This window comes from Lytechinus pictus, chromosome 2 (assembly GCF_037042905.1).
Source record: "Lytechinus pictus isolate F3 Inbred chromosome 2, Lp3.0, whole genome shotgun sequence".
NCBI classification, from domain to species: Eukaryota; Metazoa; Echinodermata; class Echinoidea; order Temnopleuroida; family Toxopneustidae; genus Lytechinus; species Lytechinus pictus.
In genome coordinates, this window is record NC_087246.1 from 69,475,698 (window position 1) to 69,489,687 (window position 13,990).

Sequence of the window (13,990 nt, forward strand, 5' to 3'; positions counted from 1 at the left end):
GGCATGATAAATCATTCTTCATTAGACTTACCAAGCATAGTGAAAGTCTTGCCAGAGCCAGTCTGCCCACTATAAAAGAAATGAAGTGAAAAAAGAAATTAGACTAAAGGTATTTTAATAAAAGACCAACCTAGCTTCAAATCACAGCCAGCTGTACAATTGCAATATCATTTCAATTAGGAAGCCCATTCACTTTTCAACATACCATGGATGAGGAGAGCAAGATACACTGCAATTTAAGTAATGCTCATGGTTTTTACAATTTGTTAGTACCATGTTCTGGACATTATACTCATCAAAATATCAAATATAAAATGGTTCATTACAAAATTGGATCCCATATCAATCATAAATCATGTAGTCTTTGAATGTCTTAAAAAAGCAGGACTTTCCAGAGCAGAAGATATCAATTTCCTTGACTCTGTGATCACATTACACCAATTAACAAAGTTGATCAGAGCCTCATTCGCAGGGATGACCCAATCGGCTAGCACCAATATGCTAACTGAAAATTTTATTTTTTGTTTTCATGACTTCCAAAAGAAGAAAATTAGTATCCAAACCAAATCTCACCATAATTAGAGTAGAAATTTACATACAACACCAAAAAAGGGGATTATTTATGGCCAAGAGTCATACTTACTATGCAAAGATGGTTCCATTGTAGCCTCCAACACAACTTTCAATAATCCTCTTTCCCACAGCAATGAAGACTGATTCCTAGACAGAATATATTGAAGAGACATCAATTCCATTTATATTTTTTGATTGAAATGGAATCCCTTTCCATCTTCACATTTTTTTTAATTTTTTTATATTTCACTTGCCCATCACCAGTCAATTGTTCTCTTTGTTTCTTACCCCTCTCTGTCTCTCTCTCTCTGTCTGAGTTCCATTCCCAAACTACATCAGTCTCCATTTGATTTCTGATAGCGCTCAAGATTCATTATTTTTATTACTAAATTGATTTAAAAATTCTAAGCTGTTAGACCTATATTCACAATCTGAGAGGTTGATTAAGCATGTGCACTGCAAAAGGCCAAATGATAATTCTTTGCTTCGGTCACTAAATATCGAGCACAATTATACATTATACTACCCCCTCCTGGTCTAAACTTCTTTTCTGAATTTGGGCTTTCATGTTTCAAATCCCTTCATAAAACAAATAGGCCTACTCACCAGACCAGGGTGATATTTCTTAAAGAATTGCGTTTCATATGATCTTTATATTTATTTGATTGCAATTCTCTCTGTGACAGGCCCAAGGTCATTCAAACCAAGTTTTGTACCAAAGGTCCTAGGACCCCTTACCTGTGTGGTATTTGCATCAGTCACATGATCATAGGTGAAGACCTTGGGTTCCGGCTTGGAGTGCATGATGATGGTGTCTGGCATCCGCACCTCCAGACACTGCCCAAAGTCCATGTCAGCATCATGGCTCTCTGATGGCCTCACCCGAACAAATACCTGAATGGAATCGCCCTCACTAGATGGCACAAAAAAACATCAATTTTTGTAAATATTATACTTGTAAATGTGCACATGGATGCAATTTAGAATCAATCCCCTAAAAAGGAATTATGAAAATCACCAGAATGGCCCCTTTTGTTAACAAAACAGGTTATTCATATTTCAGAAAAATAATTCTGGCTAAGTAGTTGTGATGTATAGACTGCGGCAGAATATCTGTTGCAAAAGTAAGACTCCCTCTCCTATTTTTGTATGAAAAGACTGTAAATAGAAATGCATTAGTTTTCTATTATGTAGTTTTTGCACCATGATGTAGGATGAATTCTCGCTACCCCAAATAGCGATTTCGCCGGGATCCTGGAAAATCCCTGTAACGCGCATTGCATTATGGGATAGCTTTTCGGTATTACAACTTCCTGTTCGGAAGTCCAATGCACTGTTTTGCCATTCAGATCAACAGTGCCGTCATGCACAACAACGCTTTCGCTCGGAAAGTTTGTGATCACAACCCTCTCTTTCACGATACAGTTTAACGGCCTTTTCTGCTAAAGTCATTAATTCTGCCCGACGCTTTCCATTGCACGGTATTCTTCTGTAAGTTAAGATTATCCATTTTGTGGTCGACGAAAAATTTAACGGAATGAATGCTGTATATATTTAGCGTCTAGTCCAATACGATCGTGATGTCAGGCCGGTCGCTAAATGCAAAATTTTAAGATATTCATTTTTTGTTTAATTTTTTTATAACCAAATAAAAACATGAATAAAAATTTATTTTCACGTGAAATATATTTTTTATTTGTATTTATAATTCAAAAAATGGAATCAAAACTGACCAAATTAAATAAAAAGTATTATAATCTGTACATATTACGCTGATTGGCATCGATTTCAGCGTGGTGGAAAACTCAGTATCGCGAACCTCGCGCGAGCATGACTCTGAACCGGAAGTGGTGATGACGACCCGTCGGAGTGAAAATTATCTCGTCTCGCGCATTATGAGATTTTTGTTCCTATTTGGGGTAGCGAGAATTCAAGAACACATCACAGTACATGGAATGATAATGCCTGTCAAATGACAATGACCAGTTGGGAGGTCTTTGTAGGTGAACCATCCTAAGTTTCGGAGCTGATGAAATGTTGCAAATAAATTGTTTGTCCAGGGTCCAGGATGAAAGTGCTGTTTTGATACACCAATATTTGACAAAGACTTCTTGGTTGCTCTTTGTCATGAAGAGCATTCGACAATACATTTTGTACATGCATGTATGTTCTTGAAAACTTTCTGCGTCGCGGTGTGAAAACATCCTATTGATAAAAATATATGCTTACTATCTTGTCTCCAGAATGCCTACTTCAGCTGTATTATAAGAATCATTCTGATCTCATGTTAGGCCAACAGTTATTTCAAGCTCAGTGTTGGCAATTGACATCATGGCTTTGGTGCTTAGCAATTTATCACACCAGCACAACACCAAACTTAAATGAATCTGGTCCCCACCTGAATCTCACAAGGTGCAGTGTTGAATTACACATGATAGATCTAATGTGATTTGGTTCATTTTTATAAACTCAAATCAAGTTATGGTCATTTGGTGCAAGGGAAGGCAATCTGATTCGTGCTTACACCAACACCAGCAATGAACTTGAAATCACCCATTGTAAGAATCAACAGGAGATACATTACCTTGCATTGTTGTTAGCTGGAGGTTGTCCCTTGTCCTTCTCTGTGAAATGAAACGAAAATCGAGACATAAGGACTTTAGATGTAGATGAATTAGAAATCTTATTGGGGAAAAGATAGTTCATACTTATCAGCCTGGCTATGAAAGATGGGGACTAGGTCCCTATCACTGCGTGCAAGATGACTAGCCGTTTGTGTAGGAGAAAGTAAAAACGTGATAATTCTGCAAATAGCAACTGGCTTTAAAACGCAGATTTTGAGACTGATACAAGCAAGGACAAAACAAGGAGTGAAATGTAAGAAGATTTGTTATAGATCATTTGTAAGGTCATGTTGTTGCATGAGTTTTTTTATTTGATGACACAAAGTGACACCTTTTGTCACTCAGAGTGTCAGAACGAGTTACCTGGCCAGATGGTTCGGGTAGGTGTTGCATAGTGAAGTGTAGTGGAGCCTACATGAACCATCACCTGAGGTACAGTACATGTTAGAATGAGGCATCACACATACAAGACATTATATCACATGACATTGGATTAACCCTATCCAGGTCGGGGGGGGGGGGGGCTCGGAGGCCCCCCTCAATGATTCGCGCAATATATTTTCGCCGAGCGAATTTTTTAGACCGCGCCGCTCGCTGACTTTTAATTTTCAAGTCTTGCGCAACTTTTGAGACCAGTTTTGCGTCACCCAGGTACGCGGTTCCGAGTGTATGTAACATTATGTAAGTGCATGTCAGACCAAAAATTGCTGAAAATGTGATTTTGTGTACAAAGTCAAAGCAAATTGTTTTTTCAATAAAAAATCATGAATGTATGATTATTTTTAGTTTCATATTTTGCTGGTCTAAATGTATTTATTTTATGCTGTTTATGATCTCAGAAGAGTCCCCAACAAATTTCATTGAAAAAACAATGAAAAACAAAAGGTCCAAAAAACAGAGAAATACATAAAAAATTGCAAAAAACAATATACATGTAATAGTTGATCTGATATCTCAATCCTATTCATGTACACTTGCTAAGAATACCATTAAGTTAATCATGTTTCTATACAAAAAAATAGAACATATGTATGGAGCTCTATTTAGGGAATTAGAGGGAAAAGTATGATTTTGCATACTAATTACGCATAATCACTTAATAGCAATTTACATGAAATAAATTACTACACAATTTTGTAGATTGTGTTCCACACAACCCACCTGCCAATTTTCAGCGCGATCGCGTGGCCAACAGCCGAGATCTCAAGGGGGGGGGGGGGGGGGGGGAGGATCGAGGACAAGGTCTAGATATAGATCTGGATCTGATCTATTTGGAGATTTTCATGAAATATCACATTCTTTTTCATAAAACATGCATTCTTCAAATCCACAAAGCACATTCAATATCTTATTTAGATTAAGCCAACATTACGCAATTCGCCATTATGCGTTTGCCCCCTTTTCAAATTCAATCCCGTGGCCAATGATGAACATGATCCCGCCAGTCTCTGGCTCTGCCATGAAAACGAAAAGTGCCCCACCAAAAACGGTAATTAAGCCTTCTATCCCCACAAGAAATCTCTGATCTGAACTGAGGTCTGAGCTCAGCTGAGACTGAGTGACGATGGCATTGTCCGGACAGTCAATGTCAATGTCAATGTCAATGACAGTCTCGACTCTTGTGCTCGCCGCCAGGCCACGGAAAGCCGCCTATGCCAGGCGGCTGATGGCGGCGAAGTCCTACCACAGGCTACCGCTGACTGGCAGTGGACTCTTGGATTTCCAGGCGCGGAGTTTTATGAATAAAAACAATCCTACAGAGATAATCTAAAGGTAAGCCAATACATTACATTCAGATGAACTATGCAGTAAAGTGACATCAAAACTTACTACTCATGTCAGTTCCGCCGTAAATTCATTAATGAAACTGAATTATGATGTTTATATTACGAACGTTTCTGCCAGGTCTGTTCGTAATTTGCCTCCAAAACGTGAAATTGAGAGCGCTAGCTACGGTACGATGATTTCCGAGCTAGCTAGTAAGTTGGGGCCGGGGGGCGGGCCGGCCGGGGACCCAATTAATAAAATAAAAGCATAGCCATGGGAACAGTGGCGTAGCTACGGGGTGGCCTGGGGGGCACGTGCCCCCCTTGAGATTTGGTGTGCCCCCCAGGTGCCCCCCTGAAAAAAATTGGCAGAGCAAAAAAAAAGGGAAGAAAAAAGGAAAAGAAGATGAAAGACAGAAGAAAATAAAGAAGAGGAAGACGAGTGAATGAAATAATGTGAAAGGAAGACTTGCAAAAAAAAAATCTTTCATGTTACTATATAAAACTTTTGCTTGCGCTTCGCGCCAGAATTGCCTGTTCGATGAGATTCATTTCTTGCTCAATAGGCTGATATGGAGCAAGTTTTGAAGTCGATATACAAAATACATTTTAGCTCGGACACGAACTTTCATCAATTTTTTTCATTAACAAATTTAAGTGCTCTAGCTGTAAAATATCCCTTTTATAGTCTACATATCAGCATTTTTAAGCTCACGCTGCGTGGTCAAATTGTTTGATTTGCCAAGTTCCTATTATCTACGTGTATTCCATAATGTTCCATTAAAAATGTATTCAGACTGCCCAGATTCTAGGTCTAAATCTAAAACATGCGCGATAGCCTGCATGTTCTTTATATTAAATTTACTAAAACTATCCAGTTTCACATAAGAATATCAATAATTGTCTGCTCACGCTTCACGATCGCATTATTAATGATACCCAATTAACTATATCCTATTTATGGTTTACAAAATATGAATAGAGTGTCCCGCTTTTAGGTCTAAAATCACAATTTTCTTCCTCTCGCGCTTCGCGCTCGCATCAATTGTTTAGTTACATACCTATCCCATTTATTAATACAAAAAGTGCTTAGAATGAAAATTTTTTATGTCGGAATGTAAAAAAAAATTTGCTCGCGCTTCGCGCTTTTCGCGCTCGCATTATTGAAATATATACCGTCTTCGTGGGTAACTGTCCTTAACAGGTCCCTTTTCGATAATGCTAGAACAGTTGATAAAATTTCTGCTCGCGCTTGGCGTTTGCAGTAACCATTTAGTTACATACGAATCTTTTTCAGGATCACACATAACATTGCCCAGAATATTAAATTTTCAGGACAAAATACATGAAAGTAAAAAATAAAAAAAAAATCGCTCGCGCTTCGCGCTCGCACTTTTTATAAGGCTTATGAGATTATTTCATGTTTATGTTGTTTTATAAGAATAAAAGTAAGAAGTGACTGATCGGGGGAAATATAGGCCCCGTCCCCTATTGGCGAAAGTGGGATCCGCCCTTGTGACACATACACAAACAACGGAAAAACTGGTGCCCCCCTGAAAAAGCAAGGACCCCCCTAGTGCCCCCCCAGGAAAAATATCCTAGCTACGCCACTGCATGGGAAGCGGGGTGCTGGGCACTGTCATAAATCTGGTCCGGGCAGTGGGGGGGGGGGGGGAATGATAGCAATATAATGACTAAAAATTCAAAATTTTAGGGACACCCCAGGGGCGGATCCAGCTCCCGCCAATAGGGGGGGCCAAAAAATATTTTTCACCCATATTTTCCCCGATCGGCCGCTCAAAGTAGATTTTTGTTTGTTTCTTTGAAGGGGTTGTCTCAGTGGCGTAATGAGCAAATAATTTTGAGGGGGCTCAATACAGCATATCGCGTAATATTAATAAGAAGTTGCGAGCGAGCGAAGCGAGCAAGCAAATATTTTGACATTTTAATTACAAAAATCAAAGTTTGTAATAGATTTTGACATATTTGAAAAAAAAAAAAATCCGGTATCTTGGTATCTTCCTACATTAATAATGCGAGCGCAACTGGATAATTCTAGCACGTTTTGAATAAAGATTAAGCTGCGTATCTCAATAAACATGTGTGCGCGTGTTCGAGAGTTCTGAATACATTTCATTTTTTATCATGAAAATCAATAATGCGAGCGCGAAGCGCGAGCGGAAAATATTTGATATTCCGGTATGAAAAGGATGAATTTAAACACTATCTAAAGCACTGTGTAGGGAAATTGTGAAGTGTATTGTGGATATAGCCCTTAATAAATGATGCGAGTGCGAAGCCCGAGCTGATATTTTTTATCATTATTTTGACCTTAAAGATCTGGACATTCTAGGCCTAAGGATATTTTGTCACGATATGAAAATGATGACTATCTTCCTATTCCTCTTCCTAAGCGCGATATGAAACTTTTCGATATTACTTTCTGAAAAAGGGACAATTTAGTTGTTAGGAATTCTTGAAAAATTGTGTTATATCTATTAATGTAATAAGCCTAATGAGTGAGTGAAATTTGTTGACATTTGAGGCCTGAAAACTGGATATTTAAGCACTTTTGTAATCATGAATAGGATTTATGAGTTGATAAATTTTTAACTATAAATGCGAGCGCAAATCACGAGACGAAATTTTTGATAAACTGTCATAAAAGGGGGATTATAATTAGTTTGTTACAGAATAAATTGTATGAAGAATCTTATGGAAGAAACAAAGACAATATGTAGGCCTGCTTGGCAAATCAAATAATGCGAGCGCACAGCGCAAAAAGCTGAAAATGATATTTACACAATAAAACTGACATTTTACAGAGCACTTAAAAATCAATTTGTAAATCAAACAAAATAATAATTTCTTTCTTTCCCCCTTTTTTTTGCTCCGCCAATAGGGGGGGGGGGCCGGGCCCCTCGGGCCCCCTGGATCCGCCTATGCACCCAACACTAAGGCCTACATGTTGGGGGTACCGTGTACCGGGCCGTGTATATAATTCTCGCTGTCGATGACTATGATATCATAATCATTGTTGTGATATAAAGTATTGAATTACAGCTAATATCAATATGTGAGGGAGCGAAGCGAGCGAGAATTTTTCAATAATCGAAATACAGAATGATGACCAAATCGACTTCCTATATAGCGGTGTGTACTTAATATGGCGAGTGAGCGTAGTGAGTGAACCTTGAAAAAAAGTATTTTCAACTGAAAGTACAAATACCCGGGGCCGGGTTTTAGGTCTTCGAGCAGCCGTGAGAGGAAATTTGATGACATCACCCCTCTCAAATAAGAGATAATAATAATAATTAAATATAAAAATGAATGATAATGATGATAATAATAATTATCAAATGGTTCTCATAAACCACTTTTACGTGTATCTGCCATGCATACACTCCTGGCACGAATCTACTTCCTATAGGCCTACCCAAGCATTAAAATATCCCAGATACCTAGTAGACAAGGCGTTTTATTTCTTGGAATAAATACCTGCTGCTGTATCCATTTACTTCACATGGGTCGAGTGCGGTAAATAAAGATTAATGTCTTGCCAAGGGATAGTACCGCGATGAAATTCCACCCCAAATCTTGTGAACATTTTTATATCGTTAAAGGCAATAACATCCCATTATCCTCATACCCTAGCCTCACCCTCCTGCCATGGAAGTCCATCTATCCTGACGAAATGCTAATGAGGATTCGTTGATCATGTCTCCGTCCGTGGCCAAACAAAATGAAATTCTAAGGGGATACAGGGGGCATGGCTCCCCCCCCCCCGCATTCGCTCCAATTTGGTAATGCGCCGCCATTTGCATAACTTGTGCCGATAATTTTTCAGAGATTTGCAGAAATTCTGCGCCCCAGCTTTAACATAATCCAGGATCTGTCCTAGTTTCCCACTGAATTTTTTTTTTTTTGGGGGGTCAATGTTCTGAAGAATAATATGGCATCCCGTTATTTTATTTACTTTGCAGAAGACCTTTAGATCCATCACGAGGGGAAACAATCAAGAAACCAAATTTGCAGGTTACTTTCCTGCATAAACTATACTTTAAAAAAAATGCACATAATGCTTATGCGTGGAGCCAGAATATAATTAGTAGCTAGGGGATGCCCTCGTCGAAAATTTGCATTTTGCTTCGGACCCCAGTTATGTTTATGAAAGGACAGTCACACTAGCGTACCTACGGGGGGGGGGGCAGAGGGGGCAGTCTGCCCCCCTGACGAGCCACAACCCATGCAAAGTACGTATCACTGCCCCCCCTGACGAGCTTGAAGACCTTTTTTTTTCTTTTTTTTTTTTTCTTCAATTTGTGATTGAATACCTTTTTTTTTTTTTTTTTTTTTTTTTTTGCTTGTCACATTTTTTTCTGGTACGAAATCCTTCATTTGTGAGTGAAGACTTTTTTTTTTTTTTTTTTGGCTTGTCAATTTTTTTGGCAGACGGTTTTGCCCCCCCTGTGAAAAATCCCAGGTACGCAACTGGACAGTCATGTTGTTTTATTCTAATACAATGAAAATGGCCTATTGTGGGTAGCCTTATACTGACCAAGCAGCCTCCCTCCCAATGTCATGCGAGGCAGCGTAGCGACCGAGCGAAAAAAAAAATCACATTTTAAAATGCTTGATAATTTTTCATCTGTAGCATGCTTTGGGGCCTGATGGGTGTACGTAGATGAGGGCATTGAGGGTTATTTATTTATATGTATATCCTAAAGAATGACAAAAATTCGGAGCGCTTTTGACAAAACACGGACATATTTAGAGTTAAAACTTCAACTATAGCATTATTATTGTTATATTCGTGGTGGGTAAAGTCCATACTTAGGTTAATCTGAAAACTTGACAACATGAATGGAATCCTACATTAATCAATACATAAAATTACATTTGTTTATTTAATTTCTGCTTGTCAAAAAACAAAAATCCGTCCACTCTTAAAATTCGTGCCCCGTCCCCTAATTCAAAAGGTGGCATATCTTGGATACGCCACTGTGAGATGATCTCCATTCCAATGCAGTCAAGCAGAAATCCCAAGGAACCATTTTGATGAGAACGGCAGTGGAGTAGGAGTGGATGCAAGCATAGAAATCTCAAAAGTTATGACGTCATCAAACGTCATGGACACAGATCATATCATAAACACACCCGATTCCCTGTGATGGGGATGATGAATGGATGTTGGATACAAATATTTCAAAGGTTAAAATCTGAAGTAATAAATGAAAAATGATTCCATTAATTCCCATTTAATACACAAAAAGAAAAGAAGACGTGTCATGATTATTTTGTGTATTGTCTTTTATTGATTTTGAATTTGAAAGAGTTCTTATTTCTATTAAAGGCCTACATATTTTAATTAAAACAGGGTTTAATGATCTATGCACGGCGTCCAACAGAAGAATCTCCTTAAAATGTTACTGTTTTTAATAAGTTGAGACTAAAGAGTAGATAGAGGGGAAAGACACAGGGATACCTTTGTGATATATCTTTGTCTAAAATATCCTCTCTTTCTTCCTTTCTTTCTTTTCTTTTCTTTTCTTTTTCTTTTTTACTTATTTATATTTTTCATGTTGTTGGTTTGGGACTTTAGTATTTTGTTTCGATAATGTAGAAAAATATAAAACCTACCATATCGTATTTTGAAACATATTGAATTAACTAACCACATGATTTCAGAGAGGGGTGAAGATGAAAAGACAATATCTTTTTTTATATTATGTTTCTATACTTCACCAAATTTTACTTCACCCATTATTATGTCGGCACCGTGGCGCACCGCCCCTCTGAGAATCACATAACACAAAACATAGATGACGGTCAAGTAAGTAATCAGATTGGTCAAATCATCACTTTTTAATAATTCCGCCCCAAAAGCTCCTCTTTTCATTGTCAAGGTAAACGTGGCTAGCTCGGCATGTGGGTAACACATGTTGATTTTTCACACTTCGTAGCGAATTCGTCAACCGACCCACATTTTTTTGGTGTCTTTTTTCTCAATAAGTGTGGAAAGGACATGAACTCTGCACAGAAATTAAAGCCTATTATAACTTCCAACAAGCTAAAGATTCGAAGGTTTATACTACTTGTAAAATTACTGTAAACTTAGATCATTCATTGATAGAGCTCATGATGTCAAACACCAACACAAAATACCGGTTTTAATATAATTATACCTTTCTCAAATTGGAAATCGTTTTGTAGAGGCTGCTGTATAGTAAAACCCAGCGCACATTATGCGATCCATTAAGAAAAAATAAATCGCATTTTGCATTAAACATGAACATTAAAAGAAGTAAAATTATTTTATTTAAAGTTCGGCATAATGTTAGATTTTCCTTTGCGGCAAGCCCTGTGGTCGGAGAAAAGTCCAAATCAGATTCCAGTCGCAGCCGATGATGACGTCATTACGATTTGGAATTGAATTTGCTTTTTATTCATACAGGGAGGTCTCGAAGTAGACTGAATTTCGATTTCAGTAGTCATACCACTATTCTAAACTCTGATCGCTAAGATTTTATTGGTTCGATCGAGTGTTCATATAAAATGTTTTTACAATTTCTTTGAAATTCGGATCGCAACGAATCGCACAGTGTGCGCTAGGCTTAAGGGAACAAGACAGGATGAGATTTTAAACTAATGCATCTCTGAAAATTTTATAGATTTTCAACAAATCTTAATTTGTTCCTTAATCAAGTAGACAGATGCATGTCATGAAAGTCACTCATGCTGCTGTTTTTTTTTAAATAAATTTATTTCATTATAAAAAGTCATTTATAAAATGTCAGAGAAGAGATAATAATTACAATTTATTTCCCTGACCCAGTTACGAAGAAACAAATTGAGAGAAGGTGAGAGAGAGAGGGGGGGGGGGGGGTGGAAGAGAGAGAGAGAGAGACAGAGGACATGGAGTGTAATCAGGGTATAAGTTTGAACTTTTAGGGGCTGTATCACGCATGAGTACTATCAGATACCCATTAGCAGTGTTTACATCATCATTTACCCCCATTCATTGGAATGATGACGAGATATCTCTTTAGCGGGAAACGGAAGAATTTGTAATCATTAACCCCTCTTCAGCAAAGTTTTCCGCCGGAAAACTATACTCAGATGAAGATAATGGCGACCCTGTTCCCGTGGGCGAATCATTGTTGATGATATATCTTCGTCTGGAACAGGAAAGGATATCACAACCAGTGGCGGATGGTGAATTTTGTGTAGAAGTGTTTTAGTTTTCTAAATTTCTAGGAAGCAACTGCCCCTTGCCCCCCCCTGCTGTGTACAGCCATTACCAAGTACATTACTGTTCTCATCTTTATAGCCTGCCATCACACATCTAGTCGGGTAGATATGATCAAAATTATTGCATGACCGTCAAGTTGGGTATGACTTCGATTTTTTTTTGCTGGAAGTTGTAGTATGGGGTGTTTACAAAAATCCAACAGGTGCCACCTGGGCACCCTTGGGCATTTTTTTATTGACGTCATAGGCCACGCCCACTTTTTCACATTAGATATGAATTTAATATTTAAGGGATAAACATGTCATGTTTGGTATCAAATTAAAGCTAATGAAAAATTACTGGACATTTAAATCACGCGTAAGTCAGTTAAAGGTCGTTTAAGGTAATAAAGGGTCAAATTGCCTCACAAATGTAAGTAATACATAAAATGTGGATCATATCATGTATTAAATACAAACAAGTTGGATATATATTATGTGAATTTATTATGTGAATTTATTGGCAAAGGTTAAGCTGAGGGTGCGCATATTAATAATCCGACCAGGGGCCCGTTGCAGAAAGAGTTGCAATCAATTGCAACTCTAAAAATCATGCGCAACTTGATTTTCAACCAATCAACAGCGCGCATTTGGGACTTGCGATTGATTTTTTTACTTGCGTTTAAACGCAACTCTTTCTGCAACAGGCCCCAGTGCTACTTTAGCATCTTGATGATTTTTTTTGTGACGTCATAAACCACACCAGCTTTCTTACATTCCTATTAAACATTTAGCGGAATAAACATATCATGTTTGATATCGAATTAATTCAAATTAAAAATAAATGCAAATATAAAAGTTACAAGAGATTAAATACATGACAAGATCACTTAAAGTACAGTTATGTTAATGGTAAGTCAAATAATGTCAGGCAATGTAACAAGACTTTAATCAAAACATGTAATATAAGCTTGGTATCATATCACCCATTTTCCTATACATGATATAAAACTGCACAGTGTTTTTTCTGTAAAAACATATTAATAATCAAGGACAGAGTCATACTCGGTAAACAATGTATTACACATAATTTCCAGTTTAAGATCAATCATATTGGAGCCACCTAAGAAAATGACTTTTACAACACAAATTCACAGTTTTAGACAAGTTTCCAATTAGCGAAATTTGACATTTAACATCGTCCTAACTCCACTACATTTTGTTCTCTCATTCATCTTCTAGACTGATTTCCCCCTCTGTAGTCTAAACTGCATGTTCATACGATACACGATAAGTGGCAAATGCTTAGCCTAGAGCATGCTGGCCCCGATTTAAATCCACATGGAACAAGTTCTGATAATTCCTTGGGAGTAACTAATTTACTATGAGCGGGTACATACATGGGAGGCAAGTTGCAGGGGAGTCATTCTCAGATATCAGATCAGATATTCAAAATTTATTGTCATGCTCAAAATAAAAATTACATTGGCACAAAAATCATATTCCGGCTGTTGGTATACAAAGAACAATATATAACATATAATAAATAAATTACAAAAATAATGGCATTAAATAATATACAAAGCAAAAATTACACAAAGACCTAATACTAACCCAGAACAGTATGATACCCTGCAAGGGCAGCTGCACTGAAAACTTTACCTGGTGCCGAGGGGGGAAATGCCTCGAGCACGGTGCCAGTCCAACACATCCATGGGCCCCGGTTCGACATTGAAACAATCACAACACATCACACTACAAAAACACAAAAAAAAACATCCACACCACACCATGCCG

The 13,990-nt window shown here is 37.8% G+C and overlaps 1 protein-coding gene across 2 annotated transcripts in view; it reads right to left on the bottom strand.

Annotated features, from left to right (window-relative positions):
• The window catches only part of LOC129253727 (kinesin-like protein KIF15), a 35,969-nt gene extending 30,815 nt beyond the window's left edge, over positions 1-5,154 (bottom strand). For both annotated transcript variants that reach the window (XM_064095521.1, XM_064095523.1), the window contains exons 1-5: positions 5,028-5,154; positions 3,158-3,197; positions 1,312-1,486; positions 644-720; positions 32-69 (exon numbers count right to left, since the gene is read on the bottom strand). In XM_064095521.1, coding sequence (XP_063951591.1) covers positions 32-69; positions 644-720; positions 1,312-1,486; positions 3,158-3,197; positions 5,028-5,034 — 337 coding nt within the window. In that variant the 5' untranslated portion in view covers positions 5,035-5,154. The remainder of the gene's footprint in view (positions 1-31; positions 70-643; positions 721-1,311; positions 1,487-3,157; positions 3,198-5,027) is intronic.
• Positions 5,155-13,990: the final 8,836 nt, after the last annotated feature.